This window comes from Thamnophis elegans, chromosome 16, assembly GCF_009769535.1.
Source record: "Thamnophis elegans isolate rThaEle1 chromosome 16, rThaEle1.pri, whole genome shotgun sequence".
Lineage (NCBI taxonomy): Eukaryota > Metazoa > Chordata > Lepidosauria > Squamata > Colubridae > Thamnophis > Thamnophis elegans.
The window spans coordinates 18,898,661-18,920,547 of NC_045556.1; the positions used below are offsets into that span (position 1 = coordinate 18,898,661).

General features: G+C 43.1%; 1 protein-coding gene across 1 annotated transcript in view; it reads right to left on the bottom strand.

The window, feature by feature from the left end:
* IGDCC4 (immunoglobulin superfamily DCC subclass member 4) overlaps positions 1–21,887 on the bottom strand; it is an 80,159-nt gene that overhangs the window by 18,345 nt on the left and 39,927 nt on the right. Inside the window, 9 exon segments of the mRNA XM_032233739.1 lie at positions 2–85; positions 4,227–4,397; positions 5,113–5,193; positions 5,196–5,249; positions 6,339–6,503; positions 10,635–10,831; positions 10,833–11,040; positions 12,066–12,221; positions 15,012–15,151. Coding sequence (XP_032089630.1) covers positions 2–85; positions 4,227–4,397; positions 5,113–5,193; positions 5,196–5,249; positions 6,339–6,503; positions 10,635–10,831; positions 10,833–11,040; positions 12,066–12,221; positions 15,012–15,151 — 1,256 coding nt within the window.

Sequence of the window (21,887 nt, forward strand, 5' to 3'; positions counted from 1 at the left end):
TGTCCGTGGTTGGGTGGAGGCTGCCAACTGATCGACAGCGAGTCCATTTTGGCCTGGACCATCAACTCAGTTGGGGCAAAGAGAACTAGGAAAAAGGGACAGGGGAATCCTGAGACACGCCCAACTGACCAATTCATCTGCATCTCCATTACCTTTTCCCCATCCTTGCCGTCTCCAAATTGCCTCTAGCTATAAATCAATCTGAATTACGTTACAGGTAGTCCTAGTACCACAGTTCATTTAGTGACTGTTCAACGTTACAACACCGCATTAAAAAAAAAGGGAGTTACAACCATTTTTCACAGTTGCAGCCTCTCCATGGTCCCGTGATCAAAATTCAGACGCTTGGCAGCTGGTTCACACCTATGACGGTCGCAGTGTCCTGGGTCACGTGATTCCCCTTTGGTGACCGTCTGGCAAGGCAAGTCAACGGGGAAGCCGGATTTGCTTAACAACCGGGATGCTAACTGACCAACTGCAGTGATTCACTTAACAACGGTGGCAAGAAAGGTCGTCAAATGAGGCAAAACTAAATTAACAAATGTTTCCCTTCACAATTTTGGGCTCAATGATGGTCGTAAGTTGAGGACTACCTGTAGACCGCACCAGAGGCCTCCATAAGGGCCGTCAATGATGTCAAAATGGCAGATATGATTGGGCAGCGTGTGATGACATTAAAAGGTGGGCTTTGGAAACCTGAAGTTTTTTATTAGGAATAATGTCTGCGAAATACAAACAAGAAATCCAGTATTTACTACATATAATTACGGCGGCAAGGGTTGCCTTTGCCGAGAAATGGAAAAATAAATTAATTGCAAGCGAAGATGAAACAATAAGAAGGTTATGGATTTTGCTGAAATGGACAAACTAACTAAAGAAATCCAGGGAAAAGAAGAATCAGAATTCTACCAGATATGGGATAAATGGTATAGGTGGATGGAGGAAAGAAAACAAAAATCAATGAAGGGGCAGACCGGGGGCGGAGGCTGTTGCCGAGGAGAGCTCAAACGAGCTCCTCTCAGAGATCTGGTCTGTATATCTAATTAAGATCATAGATATCACCCCTTTTTGGCTAAGAAAGGGGCAGGAAGTAGCTCTGTGTGCTAGGGTCTATTCGTAATTCACAGCCTTTCTCCTTTTTTTTGGCTGTGGACAGAGATTAGATCCAGCGTGAGCGGAGCTTTTATCTCCAGCCAGTTCTTCTCAGCTGCCTTTTTTTGCAGCCCCAGACAGGCGACCCCCCCCCCCCAGGACAAAGCAAAGTTGTTTGAAGCTAGGATTAATACGGGCGGGTCCCACTCCTGTGAGATTTATGCTTTTATTACTATCTTAAATACCAGCACCATTTGTCTTAGAGGCTTCTTTGTTTAAATGGACTTCAAAATGGCGATTTCTCTCCGTTGGTGACTGATAGGGATGTACGTAGCCGGTTTTACCTTCCTGCAGACCGCTCCTTAACAAAATAATTTTTTTTTTGTTTTTTTTGGAAACAGAGGGGAGCGAAAGCACTGTTTATTTGTTGATTATAATGGCACCCAGGTCAAAATCGAAGCGTCTCTCTACAAATGTGCCTAAAGAATCTGTGAAGGAATTTAAAGAATTTATACTGGAATCGCAGCCCTTGTCTCCTACGCCCTCTACTGGAGAATTCTTAACACAGGAATTTTTTTTCAAATCTTTAATGATTTTAAACAAGAAATTAAGGAATTTGTTTCGAGCTATATGGTGATTTAAAGTCTAAAATTGACCAATGAAGGCGAATACGTTTGCAGCCGTGTCTGCCCTGTCAGATTATACCGCTGAAATAGAGAATAAATTGGAAAGTTTGGAGGAGGCTAATTCTAATTTGACTACTAATATTCAAATTTTACAACCAAAAATTAGAGACACTCAGGAACAGCTCGTTATGATAAACTTTAATAAGAAGGCATTCGCAATAAGAGTCAGAGGATTTCGCGAAAAGGAGCGAGAGAATTTGAAACAGACCTTTGTTGAAGCCCTCAGCCATGCGGTGGGAAGCCCGGGACTTAACCTTGATTGGCAGATTCGGAAAATCTATCGCCAGAATTCGTTGGTAGTGGAACAGCGACAGCTCCCGAGGGACATAATTATATATTTCTCCACAAAAGAATCCAGAAACGCGATCGTGCAAAAATTTTACAATAATAGTTTGAGAATTGATGGCCAGAACTTGATTGTCTTCAAAGAAATACCTTTCCAGATGTTAAAGGCAAGAAGGGACTATACCTTCTTAACTAAAGAGCTTAGAAATCAACAGATTCAATATAGATGGGAGGCCCCAGCTGGCATTACGGTCACATTTGAGAATCAAAAACTTCGTCTTAATTCTGTTTCGGAGGCTCAGATTTCTATTACAAGACTTTGAAGGCGGGACTTCCTGATTCACTTGGAAAAGAAGAGACAAGCCGAAGGAGAAGGCAAGCAACAGACCACATGGCTGCAAGATGGAGGGGGTAGCTCCCCCTCCCTCGGAGAAGCAGAAAAGCGGAGTTTGAGGATTTAGACATTCTAAAATATTCACCAAAGTTGTGGATTGAATGGGGGTTTGCGACCTCTCTCTGGCAGAAAAAGGGAACTTATTGGTGGGGTGATACTGAATGTATATGTAAAATGCATGCAGAATGATTTATGCTGTTTAAATCTTGTTAGAAGGGAAAGTTTGAAGAGATTATTTTAAAATAGAAGGTAAACTGATTTTTGTTGAAACTAATTATTCTAAGCTAGATTTTAAACTAATGCTTGCATAAATTTGATAGTGGCAAATATTAGAGAAGCAAGGGATGAGGGTAAAATGCATGCGGAATGATTTACCTATATTGGTGGGGTGATACTGAATGTATATATGTAAAATGAATGCAGAATGATTTATGTTGTTTAAATTCTGTTAGAAGGGAAAGCTGGATGAGATAATTTTAAAACGGAAGGTAAACTGATTTTTTGTTGAAAGTATTATTTGAATATGTGGAATGATCTATGCTATCTAATTTTTATTAGAAGGGAAAGCTTGGTGAAATTATTTTATAAATTTGGATAAATGTTTATCTGAATACAAGGTTAAGGAAGAGGAACGGGAGAGTCTACAGGAGGTCGGGGTAAATAACAAAGAAGCAAGAGACGAGAATAAAATATATAGAATGATTTACACTATTTAAGCATAGATAAAGATGGGGGGCTGAGCTTAACACAAAGAGTTTCTTTTTTTTTTTCTTTTTTTTCTTTGTTCTTTTCTTTCTTCTTTTTTGGTTTTTTTTTCCTTTATATATTATTTTTATTTTTAATCCATATGAATATAAGATACTTTAGATAGAAGGCAGTGCCAGGTGTGGGCCCTGGGAAGTCAGGAGTAGGGATGGGGATTTTTGGGGGGTGGGTGGGTGGGTGTTAACAACAAGAATGCACTTATATACGGTTGTTCTTTTTTTTCCCTTTTTTTTTTTACTCTTTTCTTTCTTTAAAAAAAATTTTTTTTCCCCTTGGTTTATTTTACTTTTTATCAGATTATAATAACAACACTTGAATAAAGGAATACACCAAGGAGGGAGGTAGAGGGAAAGAGGAGGGGGAGTAAGGAAGGAGTAAGGGGAATGCAAGGAGGGTGTGTTGGAGTAAGGGAGAAGGAAGGTTTGAGGGGAAAGGGAAGTAGGAGGGGAGCGTTAGAGGGAGGAAAGGAAAGTTGGAGGGGGTAGATGGGGTGTATGGGGATGGAAGTGTCAGGTGGGGTTGTGAATGATGAGTTGTGTTTTCTTTTTATTTTATTTTTTTTTATTTATTTTTTTTTATTTTTTTCTTATAGCAAATACTCTGTATATAAGTGATTGTAAAATGGAATGTGAAAATGAATAAAATATATTTTAAAAAAAATCAATGAAGGAATATAAAAACTCAAAAATAATAGTTATGAGTAAAATAAGAGGGTTAAGAATGGTGAAATCCAAATGAAATATAATAGAAGGGGAATAATATAAGGTGAGCGGTATCGATTGATAATTGCTATTAGAAAGAACAGGAAGCTCCTGTTCGTATTGTATTGTGTAAATGTGTACGTCTAAGTTTTGTGTGTGTATTTTACATGTTGTTAATAAAAATTAAAATATTTTTTTTTTAAAAAAGGTGGGCTTTGATGACCTGGATGCGCCCGCATTTTGACATTGAAGATGACCTGGGTCAAACGTGGAAGATTCTGAGGTAAACAAGAGGCTTCTCACCATGGGTTTGGTTGTCCCGATCTGGAGTGCGGTGCTGAGTCCATTCTGATGGAGCTCCATAGCCCGCACTGGTGCTTGCCGTAATCCGAACTTTGTAGATTTTGTTTGGCTGTAACCCGTAAAGCACCAGCTGGGTTTCATTTCCACTGAGCTCCGTTGAAGAAATCAGGTCTGCGAAGGGAAAAAGAGCCCAAAGTTTATTTCCATAACCAAAAAAATCAAACGATCGGGGTGTCAAACTCGATTTCATTGAGGGCCACTGGCCACATCAGGGTTGTGTTTGACCTCAGGGGCCAGGGCATGCCACTCAACGTCACTTGTGTCGGGGCGCCTGTGGTGCCTGAGCGCTCTGTCAGCGAAAAAGGACTCCTGAGCTCCGTTTTGGCTGCAACGGCCTCCTAAACCCTCAGCCAGTGAAAACGGAGCTCAGGAGGGCCGCACAGGCCCTCCCGAGCCCCGTTTTCACTGGCAGAGGCACCGCAGGCTGGTTCCTTGCTGTTTCCAGAAAGGCCCTGCGAGCCAGATCTAAGACCAGCTGGATGGCGCGTGCAGGCCTGTTTTGGGCCAGGTTTTTTTGGCGTTTTCCGGCTGTTTTGGGGCTGAAAAACAGCCAGAAAACAGCCCGAAAAACACCCCCAAAATGATCCAAATATGGGCCAGAAAACAGCCTGTTTTTTGGGCATTTTCCAGGCTGTTTTCAGGTTGTTTTCCAACCATTATCTGGCACTCTGGCGCCCATGAAGACCAGCTGGCTGTCTGGTTTGCGTGCCAGGAACCAGAAGAGCGCTGATGACGGTGCACGTGCCCACAAAGTTCGCCATCACAGTTCCAGAGTATCAATAACCACCCCTTCACATTATAAGGCCCCAGGCCTCCTCTTTCTCACCTTCCTTGAGAGAAGCATACTCAATTTTGTACTTGACAATCTTTCCATTGCTCAGTTCTGAAGGGAGAGGCTGCCATGTCGCTTGATATCAGTCGGAGTTACACTGGACAGGGAAATCTGAGGGGCTCCACCAGGAACTGGAAGCAAGCAATAAAGAGATCATGCCACCTCAAAAGGACCATCAGAATTGCAGCTGTTCTGCTCGAGAAGATATATTTCAACTTGGAGGACTGTCTCTCCAGGGATATGTTTCCTGGTTAGACTAATTTCTCTGGAGTTTAAGGAATTCTGGATACTTTCCAGAATGACACAAAGGTTGTCATCCAAGGTGTCCAAAGGTGCTTTTTCAAAAGGTAACTGGGCTTTCTTTGTTTTGGCTTGAAAAGGTTTCTTCTCACCCAAGAAGGTTCTTCAGCTCCTGATGCAATGGTGGAGGACGGAAGGATTCTTGCAGTTAATAGAAACCCTTCCATCCTCCACCATCCAGTCGAACTGAAGAAGCTTCTTGGATGAGAAGCAAAGCAGCTTCAAGGAAAAATGCAGTCCAGTTGCCTTTTGAAAAGCACCTTTGGGACTTTGGTTTTTAATGTATATAAACTACCCAGAGGTGCCTCTAGCTGAGATGGGTGGCAAATAAGTCTAATAAATAAATAATTCACTCAGTTTTTCCAACCACAAACCACCTAGCACCAGGGGTGAGATTCAGCTGATTCAGACCAGTTTGGGCGAACCAGATGTTAATTATAATCTGGTTCACTGAACCGTACTTACAAGGACTGGCTGGCCACACCCACCCTGCCCCTCCCCTCCCAGGAGTCTCACGCGCCCATTCATCATGCCATGTAAGTGCAGGACCTGCGTGGAGGCTCTGGGAGGGAAAACAGGCCTACTGAAGTCCAAAAACTGGCCCGGGGGAAGCCGTTTTCACCCTCCCGGAGGCTCAAGCAAAGCCTCCGGAGCCCAGGAAGGGCGAAAACGCCCTCCGTTACTGTGGTGCAGGAAGCCAACCAGGCCACGCCCCCATGGCCACACCCCATGAACATGCCCCCGGCAGTCGGTAGCAACCGGTTGCTAACATTTTTCAATCCCACCCCTGCCTAGTCCCATTTCAGCCTAGTTGGGCACCTCAGGAAACCTGTCACATCCCGACAAGGTAAACCTCAATTATTTACACCCCCATTTCAGGTGGCCCCAGGGCAGATCTTCTCAGTTTCTACTCTACCAACCATCTTCCAAGGTCTGCACATTTATGGATGAGGAGGTCCGGCTAGCTCCAAGCTGGGAGTAGGCCACCACATAGAAGATATAATTGGTGTTGGGCTCCAAGTCTTTCACCGAAAACTCAGTGGTGTCGTTATTCACCGCAAACTGGTATTCCACGTTGTCAGCACCTAGAGAAGGTACACAACGCTGTCAGACAGAAAAAAGAAGAAAGAAGAAGAAAGTTTTGTTCTTTCTTTAAACTAGTTGCTTGTGAGATGTTACAAAAAGGCCCTGAACAATTTTCACCCTCGGGTTTCTTTTTTTTTTGGGGGAGGAGTTAAAAATGTCAGGATGGTAGCCACAACTCTGAAACTGAAACCTCATCATTTTATGAAGGGTATCTTGTACAATAACCGAGTGGGGACTGCAGCCAAGAAATTAAAAGATGCTTTCTCCTGGGGAGGAAAGTGATGGCAAATCTAGGCATCCTAAAAAGCAGAACATCCACCCTGCCAACAAAAGTGCCTATAGTCAAAGCTATGGTTTTCCCAGTTGCAATGGATGGCTGTGAAAGTTGGACCACAAGGAAGGCCGAGCACCAAAGAATGGAGGCCTTTGAACTCTGGTGCTGGAGAAAACTCCAACAAGTCCCTTGGACTGCAAGGTGATCCAACCGGTCAGTCATAGAGGAGATCAACCCTGACTGCTCTTTAGAAGGCCAGATCCTGAAGGGGAAACTCAAATACTTTGGCCACCTAATAAGAAGGAAAGAGATGGGTTGCTACTAGTTCGCATCGGTTTGGGCAAACTAGTGGAAATTGGGACTGGGTCATCAAACCAGTAGGGATGGCAGGCTGGCCATACCCTAAACCGGTTCCCAGGTCACTGCTGCCATTGCCAGCTTGTTTTTCAGTCATTTTTCATGTTCTGCATGTGCAAAACAATTTACAGGCAACTGTGCACGCATGTGCAATGTGTATCTGGCACATGCGTGAGCGAAGCGAACCGGCAGCAATGCGGGCAGCAACCCACCCCTGGAAGGAAGGATTCCTGGAGAAGAGCCTAATGCTGGGAACAATTGAGGGCAAAAGAAGAAGGGGACGACAGAGAATGAAGTGGCTGGATGGAGTCACCAAAGCAGTCGGCGTGAGCTTACATGGACTCCAGAGGATGGTAGAGGACAGGAGGGCCTGGAGGAAGGTTGTCCATGGGGTGGCGATGGGTCGGATACGACTTCGCAACTAGCAACAACAAAAGAGCTGTAGGGCTTTAATCTTGACTATCTAACACTCTCTTTTGACCTTTTAAAAATCCCATTCCTTCTGCATAGGTCTCTATGAGTTATGTTGATAAAACCTTTTAAACTCTCTTGCTTAGAGGAATGGAGCAGATTTTCATCTTGGATTTCAGAAGAAGTGGGCAGAAGCAAGCAGCCAAAAAAAAAAAAGGTAGCACTAACTCATCTCCGCAGCTGAAGATATTAAAAAGGCAGGGTGCTAATTGGAAAATTAAGGCAACACTTTCATACCCCCCCCCTCTCTGATCACCTCAAGGGGTGATAGACCATTTTCACTCAACCAGAAGATGGAAAATCGTTCCTTACTCATGCAAGGAAATAGATTTAGCAAAACTAGGAAGATCAACCTTCTGCGGTTGGACTAGAGCTTCCAACTTCCAACAGTAATTTTAATAAGAGCGCATATATCTTTATTATTTTCACTAAGCGCTTAATTCAACTCATTCGGTCTGGATCCCCACCTTCATTTTACTGGTTGTAATAATTAACCAATGTATGAATTGCAGGTCTGATTAAAAGCGGAGTAATTTGCATCAACAGTGTAAGAAACCTGCAACAAGTCTGCTGCTGAGCGATTAATTAATATATCCGGGCCTTGTGTGAGTGCGTTGTTGTGTTGCAAATTAATCAGGCATCGCGCACCATTGTCAATCAATAAATGGTGTTTCTGTGTAGAAAGGCAATGCAGGCTGTCCTTGACTTACGACAGTTCACTTAGTGACTGTCGAATTGCAACGGCCCCGTAAAAAGTGACTTATGACCATTTTTCACACTTACGATTGTTGCAGCAACCCCATGGTCAGGTGATTTACATTCAGATGCTTGACACCTGACTCACATTTATGACTTGTCTCAGGGTCATGTGATCCCCTTTTGTGACCTTCTGACAAGCAGTCAATGAGGAAATCAGTTTCCCTTAACAACCCTAATTGAACGTCTGCAGTGATTCACTTAACAAAGGTGGCAAGAAATGTCATAAAATAGGGAAAACTCTCACTTAGCCACTTCGATTTTGGGCTTAACTGTGGCTGTAAATTGAGGACTACCTGCATTATGTCTACAAAAGGTAGACACCTTAGCAAGACACTAAGAATGATAGAGAATTTTACCCACTTTTTTTTTGATGGGTATTGTTTTGTTGTACAGTTTTGACTTTTAAGATTTTTACTTCAATTTTGCATTTGTTTATATATAATCTCAGGAGAATATTGAACTTCTGATTTCCTGGTTGATACTAATAAAATAATAATTACAAAGGTTTTTTTTTAAAAAAAAGAATGATAAGAGAACATGCAGTGTTTGCTACTATCCACTTGCCTCCCAAGTCTCCAGAACACCAAAATCCTAAACATAGCTTACAAAATTGTCTGCTAGAACGTCCTACTCTCAATGACTTCTTCAGCTTCAACCTCAATAATACACAGGCAAACAATTGATACAAACTCAAGTAAACTGCTCCAAACTCGATTGCAGAAAATACGATTCAGCAACAGAGTGGTCAAGCTTGGAATGTTGTTACATCCTCAAACCCCCCACACTTCAACTTTAAACTGTCTACTGTTGACCTCACCCCATTCCTAAGAGGTCCCTAAAGGGGGCGTGCATAAGCGCACCAGCGTGCCTATGTGTCCCCTCCTACTGTCCCCATTTATTTGTACTCATTTCCTTCGTTCATGTCCATGTTCATATTTATACCTGATATCTTGTACATGTTTGACAAACTAATAAATAAATAATAAATAAATAAATAATAAATAATAAATAAATAAATAATAAATAAATAAATAAAATGCCAGCAAGATGTTGGCATCACTAGCAACTCTTCCTCACTGTTCATTCCCCCCCCCTATGAAAATGGATCCACCACAAAGCCAACTGCCTTGCTTTCCATGTTTTATCACCCTCCCACAAATCCTTCAAAGGTTCATAACTTCTCAGTTCTGTCCCTTTCAAGCTGGCTCCTTCTTTGATTAAAGTTACTCTCTACTTTGGATGAATAAGTGCATTAAATGCTGTTCACCACCAATGCACCCAATCAACCCATTCAATTCACAATAAGCTAAGTGCTTGAAATCCTGGATCTTCTTTGTTGAAACATTTATGGTTCCCAACCCCTAGAAATGACTTTAAAGACTGCATTTCTGAATAAATACTTATTAAACGTTATCATTCAGAACAGAGGAGATAAGGGAACTTGAGAATAAGCCCTAGGATGGATCAGCCTAAGCCAAAATATGGTCCAATGTTCTGTTTTCCTAGTTGCCAACCAGATACAGAAAGTCTACAAGGAGGGCAACTGATCTGAGAAGCTCATTCTGATAGCATACTAACAGAATAATAGAGTTGGAAGGGACCTTGGAGGTCCTCTGCTCAAATAATTTGTTTGTATTGAGTTTTAAATTGTAAACCTCCACTCTCCAATTCTCTCTCCAATCTGGGGGCCTGACAACTCTTTTACATGATAGTTTTCATCACACAGAATATGGAAGAAAAGAATAGGAAGGGACTTTGGAGGTCTTCTAATCCAACCCCCTGCTCAAGCAGGAGACCCTACACAAATGGTTTTCATATTGGAAGCCTCCAGTGATGAAGCACCCACAACCTCTGGAGGAGCAAGCCAGTGGAGGGATCATTAGTTTCTGTCAGGAAATGTCTCCTTAGTTCTAGGTTGGCTCTCTCTCCTAGGTTGTTTCCATCCGTTCCTTCTTGTCCGACAAGGTTATTATGCAAATCTAATCATCATCATCATCACCATCATCATCATGGTTTAATGACCCCTTAATCCCTTGTGGGTGGAGTCTGTGCAACTGAATGGAGCTGCAGAGTCTTTACTGGCTAGATGCCCTTCCTGTCACCAGTGCGGAGTTGTGTTCAGCAGATATATTCTCATCGTGCCCAGAGAGAGAAATATCTGCCTCTACCTACAGCCTCCTGATTGTGAGATTATACAAATATAATGTGCCCCTATTTTCTTGAATTAGGATTAGCCCAAAGAGCATATCTTTAGAATACCGAAACGCACCGAAGGCTTTTTGGTAATGAAGAGAATCCAATAATCTGCTCACTGTTGAACTCCGCCTTTCCCAGGAAACCAAGACAGTGGTGCTGGAGAGAGAACTTGCGGATACCCTCTTCGGAGCGCTGGGCAGGCCTTCCCGCACGATGACCTCTAGCCTGGCCGTAGCACAGGCCATGCCAAGGTGATTTTCAGCCACACAGGTAATAGCCCGCGTCGTCCAAGCCGATCTGGTTGATCACAAGGGTACCGCTGCCCTGTATTTTAACCCGTCCTTTAGATAGTAACAGCTTCCCGTTCCTCATCCAGTGTATGGCGGGCAGCGGCTCTCCTTCTGCTTTGCACACAAACCTGGCGGTGCTGGCCCGGGTGCGAGAAATGGTTTCAGGTGCCTGGGCAATTGTAGGAGGAGCTAAGGGGTTGAAAAAAAATGCACCAAATGAGCATGGCCAGATGTGGTATTCTACGGGTTCGAACCAGTAGCAGAAAATCATGGTTGGCCCCACCCACTTGCCCCAGCTCTATGGCATCCCACTTAGGCCCTTTTTTTTTTTGCCAAAAATGCATGCGTGGAAGGCTGTGCGTACTTGTGCACTCACATTTGCAAACTGGTAGGGAAGGTAAGTCAATACCACCCCTGAGCACGGCGGTTGAGGAGGGAACAAAAGGGGATGTGTGAAGCCATTTGTGAAGATGGATGAAAGCGAGATAATTGGCGAGAAGCGTAGACCGACACACTGCCTAAATTCACACAACCCACTCTCTCCATTAAATGAATCCCCTCCTTTGCCAGGGACACCTACTATTCCACATCAACCATAAACCAACTCAAGAGGCGAGTTCACACAAGCTTGGCCACCTAAAAAGGAAACTAAAATCAAAGCTGGAAGCTTTGAGAATACTGTTGTAGGGTTAACTCAGGGCAACTGGGCCAAAGTGTGTTAATCTGAGATGTTTCGTTACTCATCCAAGTAACTTCATCAGTCAAAGTATTAATAAAATTAGTTTGGCAAAGAGTTGTTGGAAGGTACTAAACTCTTGTATTGAATTTATATTTACCTACAAAGAAATAAGGCAGACTAGTATAGATCTATTTCAAGCTATTTAGCTCTCATCTAGCCTACCCTTCTGGGATTCAAACCCGGCTGCATGCATATTAGATAAATGTATTAACCTCTAAGCCACAGGTTCTCCTTGCTTTGTCAGTTATACCAGGGAGATTGTGTTTTTTCTACCTGGTCTACCCAAATACGGACGGAACATAGTTCTTCCACTTTCCCATATTTGGGAAATCTTGAAAGATCTGGAGTCAGCGAAAGAACAAATCTGCTCTTGCAGGACTGTTTGCAAACAACTGATCCTCCTTGTGAAGACCCGCAAAAAAAAAAAAAAGCCAACTTAGGGCTGCACAGAAATGTTGTTTTTTTGTGTTCTCACCAAGGACTTGGAGCTCAGCTGCAGCTGTTACAAACTGCCTGGTTTGGGGTTTGTTGGCCCGGCATACATAGACTCCTGCATGATGAAGCTGAACGGAAAGGATCACGAGGTTGGTCCGTCCTAACACAATCACATCCGTAGAAATCGGATTCCCATCTTTAAAGAAAAGCAGAGCATCACATCTCTATGTGGAGTATCAAGTATAGGAGAAAAACATGCAGAGCTGGTGGGTGGGTGGCAGAATTAAGCATGTCATCAGTTTAGAATCATTGAGTTTGCAAAAGCCTTTGAAGTCCAACTCCTCCTGAATTTCATTGACTCCTTTCTGGTGCCAATTTAGTGTTGTATTTGGGTGACAAGATTCTTTTTTAATATTTTTTTTATTTTTAAATAAACAAGCACAGACAAACATAAAACCTAAACCATCTTCCAGTTTCGTACAGTGTGTCGATTGGTTACAAAACTTTTCTGCATCCTCACCGTAGTCTTCACTTACAATTTATATAGAATCTCGTATTATCAATCTGATATTCAGTAAAAGCAAACAATTATTACCACGTTAAACTTTTATTTGACTTTAACTATTATTACTTCATTTTATGTGAGATTTTGCATAAATGAAGGAATAATAGTGATAGTCAAATAAATGATTAACAATGATAATAATGTATACATATACTAGATTGATAATATGAGATTTTACATAATTTGTAAGTGAGGACTATGGAGGGATGCACAAAAGGTTTGTAATCAAGATAAACCTTTTATAAGAACACAGGACTTATCAATGGTTAGACCAAAAATATGGAAGTCAATATACCAGACAATTTTAAAAATATGTATTACTACTGGATGGATTTAGGATGATGTAATGAATGCCATAATATAAATTTATTCAAATTTAGAATATCTCACATAGGTGACAAGATTCTTGTGTATTATGCTTGAATTATTTCGGCACTACATAAATCTTCTCCACCCAAGTTACAATGGCACCGAAAAGAATGACCTATGACTGTTTTTCCACACTTATGACCATGACCCCATGGTTGTGAGCAAAATTCGACGCTTGGCCCCCTGGTTCATATTTACCATTGCTGTCTGGGGTCACGTGATCCTTTTTTGCGAACTTCTGACAAGCAAAGTCAATGGGGAAGCCAGACTCACTTTGTGGTGTTACCCACTTAACAACTGCAGTGATTCTCATAACAACCCTTGCAAGGAAGGTCCTAAAATGAGCAAAATCAGTTAACACTGTCTTGCTTAGCAACATAAATTTTGGGCTCCATTATGGTGGTAAGTCAGGACTCCCTGTACTTACCTATCTAAACTTTGCTGCATTTCAAGCACTAATGCCAAAATCTCACAACATTTCAGATCAGGGTGCCAAAACTCATAGACTTTTAGCCAGTTAATTAATTATGTTATTCTTATTCTTATTATTACTGTCATCTGCCAGGTATCTTTATTTATTGCCTATGCTGTTCTACTCAGCAAAATACCACATTTTAATTTTCATTGTTGGAGTTATTGTCAGACAATCAGTTTTCTGCTTGGTGAACTGCCTGCTGTTAGATCTGGGCCATAAGCCACTATAACGGAAAAATGCCAGATTTTATAAAACAACAGCAATAGCACTTACTTATATACCATAGTGCTTTACAGCCCTCTCTAAGAGGTTTACAAAGTCAGCCTATTGCCCCCAGCAACCTAGGCCCTCATTTTACCCACCTCGGAAGGGTGTAAGGCTGAGTAATATGGAGCCAGTCAGGATCAAACTCCTGGCAGTGGGCATTTAATCTGCAATTGCAATAGCACTTGACTTATATGCTGCTTCATAGAGCTTTACAGCCCTCTCTAAGCACTTTACAGAGTCAGCCTGTTGCCCCCAACCATCTGGGTCCTCATTTTGCCCACCTCAGAAGGAGGAAGGCTGAGTCAACCTTGAACCTGGTGAGGTTCGAACTGCCAATTGCAGGCAGTCACAGTCAGCAGAAGCATGCAGTACCACATTCTAACCACTGCACCACCAGAGCTGTTCTGCTTCTGCTTCCATGCTGAAACCCTTAACGTTAATATCACAGAAACAATTTTAACATTAAAGTTGTTTCTGTGAACTGTATCACGCTCTTAATCTTAAACAAACCAAGGGAGGTATTTCTGCAGAGTACTAACACATGTGTCAGATTTCCCAGCAGATCTGTGCAAAGATTCAGCCTTCACCCCTGACCTTTGAAGCTGGGGAATCATTGAGATCAGCCTTGACTAATGTAGATCAGAGACATCCAGAAACTAGAATTCTGTATCTTTTACAGATCAAACGGCAAACCAATCTCATGCTTTGTCTGTTTCTAACTTTCATTGGCAAGCTCGATTTAGTAGCCCCGCTCCAGTTATTCCATATTCAACTGCAGATTATCACCTTTATTAAAATGTTGCACAGGTGCTTTTTTCAAGAGGCAACTGGACTTTCTGTTTTTTTCTTTGAAGACGTTTTGCTTCTCATCCAAGAAGCTTCTGCAGCTCTGACTGAATGGAGGGGAATAGAAAGATTTATATTCCATGCAGACAGCTGGTCATTTTCATCCTTTTAGAGGATCCTTGAAGCATTGGGAAGTTTCTCTGTATCCTCAGGGTCACGGAGTAATGCTAATGGTTCCTGTAGTCGGCATTTTTTTTCTGGAAATCTGTTCGTACCTCCACACCATTTAAAGAGTCTTCATCCCAAAACACATCTAAGTCTGTAGGGATTCTTAGTCATCCAGGTCATGGTTGTCCGAAAGGTGTTTTTTCCCAGGAGGCAACTGGACTTTCTTTTTTTTAGAATAAACATTGCATTTAGAATGCAATGTCTATTTAAAACAACAACAACAACAACAACAGATTTAAGACCAAAAAGTCTTGGAAAGGCCTCTTGGCATCAGAAGAGGAATGAACTTCATTTACCTTCCCGTATCCAAGAGATGAAAGGTGGGATTTGCTGACGCACACATTCCATCACAACAGTGTCTCCAACCACCACTGTGGCATTCTCCGGTGCGGTGACAATGATACATCATCCATCATTGGTTGTTGGGGACCTAGGGCTACAAAATTAGAGATTTACTTTCCCCCCCCACTCCATTCCCCATACACATATTTCAATCAGAATGATTTCACCAAAGGAAAACAAAACAAAAAAAGAATCCAGGTTCAAGGTTGCATGAGAATGAAGGTCTTAGATAAGCATTGGAAGAAATGTCCTTCTGGGTTCAGTTCCAAGTGGGGAAAAAGACACTGGATGATGGAAGTTACTTGGAAAGAAGGTTTATTGATGATGGACAGGATCACATGGTTTAAGCAGTGTTTCTCAACCTTGGCGACTTTCAGTCCTTTGGACTTCAACTCCAGAATCCCCCAGCCAGCTATGCTGGCTGGGGGATTCTGGAGTTGAAGTCCCAGGACTGAAAGTCGCCAAGGTTGAGAAACACTGGTTTAAGGTCCTGGGAGAAAAAGGAGAGAGATGCTGAGAATCCCTGGGTTTTATCCCCTCTCTGGGCTTTTGAATTTGAGCTTGTATTCTGATCGGTTGTCCGACTCCCGTGGGGCCATGCAGGGGCAACTCTGTAGGCTGTCCTGAGTCCCAAGCTCGGTTGACTCTTGCTGGGTGATGCTGTAATGAAAGGGCTTTGGGCAATTCCTATTATGGCTCTGCCTGAATGAGGTAAATCTTTGTTATGTAGAATAGACTGGCTCAGACCTTAATGGTCCATTTACAAAAGTGGGGGGAGTGAGTTTCTGCCTCCTTTTAGGGAAAATATTCTGCCCTTTTCAACATTTCCTAAAATATCTCATTTTCCTAGGAGAGGGCTGGGTGCTAACTTCCAACAATAGTTAGACAGACTAACACTCTTATAGTATTTACACCATGTACAAATGCTTCCTTCCATTGTGGAAGTTCTCTGGCTTTCAACTTTGGGAACGAAGGGAGGAGAGGAAGGGGAAGGAAAGAAAAGAGGAAGGAAGAAGAGGTTAGGGAGAAATGAAAAGAATGGAAGGGAGTGGATGGGAGGAAGGAAAGAAGTTAGTTGAAAGAGGTTGTAAAAGAGAGGGAGAAAATAAGAAGGCGAGACGATCTCAACTGTTGTGAAATTATAAAAGGTAAAGGTTCGCCTCGCACAAATATCCTGAGTCGTTCCTGACTCTAGAGGGCATTGCTCATCTCCGTTTCAAAGCCGAAGAGCCAACGCTGTCCCAAGATATCTCTGTAGTCATGTGGCTGGCATGACAAAACACTGAAGATGCACAAAGCACTGTTACCTTCCCACCAAAGTGGTCCCTATTTTTCTACTTGCATTTTTTAATGTGCTTTCAAACTGCTAGGTTGGCAGAAGCTGGGACAAGTAACGGGAGCTCACTACGTTATGCAGTGCTAGGGATTTGAACAGACGAACTGCCGATCTTTCTGATTGACAAGCTCAATGTCTTAGCCACTGAGCCTCTGAGTCACCATCCCCATTTTTTCACAGTTGAAATTTCACAGAGTTGGCTACACTTCTGGGAGTTCAGCCATGCTGAATTCAATTTGGACTCTGGTTGCTATGAAAAATTTTGTCCCCAGATGCTGTGTGTTCCATTCTTGGTCTTCTTTACTCAAAACATTTTCTCCAATTTCTGAATTATATATATAAAAGCTTTGATTACTTTTAGCTCCTAACACTCGGCTAGAATTTCTTTCCTTCTCCTGTTCTCTCCTGTCCTCAATTCATTTGCCTTGAGAGTTTTAGCCTAAACCTCCCAAGGTCAGGACAAGCTATTAAAGCAGGGCTCCTCAAACTACAGCCCATGGGCCAGATACAGCCCACTGAAGCCATTAATCCAACCACATGGGACCATGAGGCTGCCCTGCCTACATTTTCCCACCTATCCGCCGGCCCCCGCCTGTCTTGGAAGCCTCAGAGGCAAAAAACAGGATCCGCAGAAGCCTCAGGAGGCCAAAATGGGAGGGAGGGAGGGAGGGAGAGGAGAGGAGAGAGAGGAGAGAGAGAGGAGAGAGAGAGGAGGGAGAGAGGGGAGGGAGGGGGGAGGGAGGGAGGAGGGAGGGAGGGAGAGAGAGAGAGAGAGAGAGAGGAGAGAGAGAGAGGAGAGAGAGAGGGGAGGAGAGAGAGAGAGAGAGAGGAGTCGTATCATTGACCTGCTTTCCACCCCAGGAGCATAAAAATTAAAGTTTAATTTCTGTGTATTGATTAATGGACTGCTAAATTAGCCACACCCACCCATTTACATGATCACCTAACCACGCCCACACAGTCGGTCTGCCCCTCCCAACACCCTGAGGGACCATTGAATTGGCCCCCTGTTTAAAAACTTTGAGGACTCCTGTATTAAAGTCACAGAAAAACTTGTGGCTCTCTGTTAAAAGAAAAAAAAAAACAGGATTAATTTCTCTCCCTTTTTACCAACTAAGCCTTTTTTTCCTCCAACTCGCTTGATTTAAATGTGCATGAATAACTTTCAGGCTAGCATTTATTTTTTATTTTTTGAGGTAAAGAAAGCACAAGTCTTACGAAGCGTACAAAAACAGTCCCTTGCTCTTAAAAGAGGAAAAACTAAACAAAGACTTTTTTGGATTCCTTCCATTCGCACTCCAAATCCACAATTGTTTGCACATTTAATTCTCAATTCCACCCTCCCACTAATTAAAATCCCTCCTCCACCAACCAATTTTCTACCGCTTAAGTTCCTAACGAAATAGGTTCGTGCTTGCAAAATCCTTTCAAGATAAAATAGGGGATAAAATATAAAATACAAATCTGTGTTTGATTTATCTCGCCATAGTAGGCTGTCGTCGAGCCCATCACCCTTTCTGGGTGTCCATAGGGAGTCAAAAAAAGTCAAAATGTGATCGAAGCCCCGTCTACTCTGCCTCTCTTGAACGGCTGTGCAAACCAGTAGCATTTGCAAAACATTTCATGTCAACTGCTAACTGCCTTCTCGCTTTCTGAACAACCAGGAAAGAAGAAAAAAACCGCAGATGGATCTTTCCCCCATCTCTTCTCCTCCTGAACAGCTGCTCAAAGCCTGAATCCATCCATCCCCAGGGAGGTTGTGGGTTGCAGTGGAGGGGGGTGGGCTTCAACACAATGTCAAGCTTCTGTTCAGGAAAAGGATGAGAAAGTTCACAGCTAAGCACCAAGCCTACTTAGTTGTTTTCTCTGTTTTCTCTCTTCTCTTGAGATGCTGAGAGCGAGAACCCAAGGGAGACCCAGCACTTTTAAAACAACTTTGACCCCGACTAGGGTTGCTGAGAGCCAATGTGAGTATTATGTATCACACACAGGGCTGTGATGCACTGCAGGGCATGGAATCTCAAACAAGGGCTGGGGAACTGGATGTGGTCCTTCCACATAGGGTTAGGTTAAAGCAATGATAGGATTCAAATAATTTAACAACTGGTTCTCTGCCCTAATGATTTTTTCCAACAAACAGTTCACCAAACGGCTCAGAAACTTAATAACCAGTTCTCCCAAAGTGGTGTGAACTGGCTGAATCCCACCACTGGGTTAAAGAGATAATACCTTCTTCTGTATCAGGAGGAGTCTGGAAGCATCTGTTTTGACTCACGGTTTTTATTTCTGAATTAAATTTATAGCACTACAGCATTTAAGACTTAGGTACCTCTTCATGGTGCTTTAGAGCACTTCTGAGTGCTACAAAATGTCAGCATTTTGCCCCCCAGCAATCTGGGTCCCCATTTTACTGATCTTAGAAGGATAGAAGGCTGTGTCAAACTTGAGCTGGTCAGGATCGAACTGCTGGCAATGGGCAGAGTTTGCCGGCAATACTGCACTCTAACCACAGTTAGGGCTCGATTTGTGAGTTTTGGGACTCAATCTCAAATTTCAAATTCAAATGACAGCTAGAAGAGACCTTGGAGGTGTTCTAATTCAACCCCCACTGTTCAAGTACGAACACATTCTCCATCAATATCAACAGGAATTGACCATGGTAGGGGTCAGCAGTCTGTGGCTCTGGAGCCGCATGTGGCTCTTTCATCCCTCTGCTGTGGCTCCCTGTTGCCGGTCAGCTCCACAATTGATAGGGCTTTCAGTTAGGACAGGTGGAGGAAAAAGGATGTCATGCTAGGAGGAGACTCTATGGTGGAGGAACCGGACTTCCTGTTAGCAGAGAAAAAAGATGACGCACTAGGAGGAAACTCTATGATGGGGGAACTGGACTTCCAGTTGGCTCCAGAATTGAATGGGGGGTTCTGTTTAGGACCTTTGTTGCTCTTTGAGTGTTTAAAGTTGCTGAACCCTGGACCATGGAGAAGGACAAGCTGTCACAACTCAAGATCTAGTGATTTTTCTCTAGTTGTTTCAGAAAGACACCATAGCTGATTGCACTGAAAGCCACCGAGAGATCAAGTACAGCTATTACAGTAGCATCACTCCAGTCTTCTACCTTCACAAAAAGTCATCAACAAGTGTAATCAACTTTGCCTCATACCTTGTCCAGACTGAAAAGAGGCCAGATCAGAGGTGGTATTCAGCCAGTTCTAACCGGTTCTAGAGAACCGGTAGTAGAAATTTTGAGTAGTTTGAAGAACCAGTAAATAACCTCTGGATGGCTCTGCCCCCATCTATTTGCTCCCTCCCGAGTCCCAGCTGATTGGCATCCCAACTGATCGGGGGTCTTCTTCTGTTGCCTGCCCAGGAGAAAGGAGCTGGAAAGCAGGTTAGTGGTTTTGGGAGGAAATGGGCATTTTGCAGTATCCTTCCCCCAGGAGTGGGGGGGAATGGGGATTTTGCAGTATCCTTCCCTTACCACACCCACAGAACTGGTAGTAAACAAATTTGAATCCCATCACTGGGCCTGATGCTTTGCTTTCGCCAAGGATCTCTGAAGCTGCAGCACAGCCAGCTTCTCACCAACCATCCCTAGAAAGAGAAGGTTGGAAACTGGATGAAATCTGTCCTGAACTGATGGGTCCAGCAATGATCTTGTGAAGAAGATGAAGTCAGAGATCTTGGTAACATTACCTAGACCAGCGGTTACCAACTGGTGGTCCGTGAGAAAATTTTGGTGGTCCACAGAAAAATCTTTGCATTTTTGCATTTTTTTATATTGCACTAAATCAGGGATACTCAAACTATCGTCTCTTGGCCGGATACAGCCTGCCGAAGCAATTACTCCCACTCGCTAATGGGATGCGGTCCTTCAGGCACTTAGCTTGGCTGCCTGTTCAGTAGCTCCAGCCTTTCCCTCCCTCCCTCCCTGGGAGTCCAAGCACTTCAGTGAGTGGTGAGCAAAACTTCAGTTGGGCTGCTCAAAAGACAGAGTTTAGCGCCCGGGCTGGCTACAAGACAAACATTCATTCTTTGTTGTATCTGAGATTCCTAGCTGCAATGGACAGCAAACCTAGGGTTGACACTGGGTGCTTCTCTCTGCTAACAGGCGGCCAAGCTAAGTGCCTGAAGGACCCCCTCCCATCACTAATTCATATTAGTGGTCCACGGGATTTAAAATTATGAATTTAGTGGTCCCTGAGGTCCAAGACCTGCATACACCCCCCCCCCCACAAAGAAGATGAAGGGTAGATGGAAACGAGAACAAACATAGGAGTTTACCCTGATATGTGATGTTCCAAAATGTATAAATAATGATGATTTCTATAAAACTGACCACACTCTAACAAAATAAATCTGATTTTGCAATTGTCGTACAAGCAAAGCATAGTTATTCAGCTGCAGGAGGAAAAACGTGAGCAACTGCTGAGGATTTCAGCCTAAAACTGATGGGAAGCCTTTGAAACTGGGTTAGGAATCCTGATTCCCAATTAGTGAAGTTTCTCCTGCTGCTTCGTGTTGTAGGGCAGGATTTCCAGGCCAATACACATTTTTCTAGACAGCGGGCAATAACTCTCTGGAGCCATGGGGAGTTTTTCCAAAATAAATTAAGGCTAGGGCAAGGGTGTAGGTTAGGTAAGGGTGAAGACTCCATTGGATGAATCATTTCATTCATTCATTAATGACAACTGTTGCGATGGCTCAAAATGATGTCCAACTTAATAAAAAGATAGGGGCATCCTTCAGCGGGAGGTTTATGAACTTGAAAAAATATTCAGCCGGGTTTGTTAGTCCTTGGATGGCAGGCATGGTTGGACCCAGAAGTGGGACGAAAGCTGCATATGTGGCCAAGAACTGTATGAACAGAAGAACAGAGTTGGCAGAGACCTCAGAGGTCTTCTAGTCCAGCGGTCACAAACTGGTGGTCTAGGGACCACTGGTGGCCCGTGAGAAAATTATGGTGCTTTGCAGAAAAATTGTTTGCATTTTTTACATTGCACTAAATACTGTTTATCTTTTTTTAAAATAGTCATATTAGTGGTCCGCAGGATTTAAAATTATGAATTTAGAGGTCCCTGAGGTCCAAAGGTTTGGTGACCCCCTGTTCCAGTCCAACCCCTGGCTCAAGCATATCATTCCAGCTGTCCAGTCTCTTCTTAAAAACCTCCAGTAATGGAGCATCTGGAACAGGGGTGTCAAATGTACAGCATCACACTGGTGTCATGTGACACATCTGATTTGTGGGTCGCGAGTTTGACACCCCTGAACTTCCGAAGGCAAATGGTTCCACTAATTGTTCTCACTGTCAGGAAATTTCTCCTTGGTTCTAGGTTGCTCCTCTCCTTGATTAGTTTCTACCCATTACTTCTTATTTTGCTTTCAGGTGCTTTGGAGAATAGCTTGACTCTTCTTTGTGGCAGCCCCTCAAATATTGGAACACTACTATCAAGTGATCCCTAGCTCTTCTTTTCACTAGATTAAAGGTAAAGGTTCC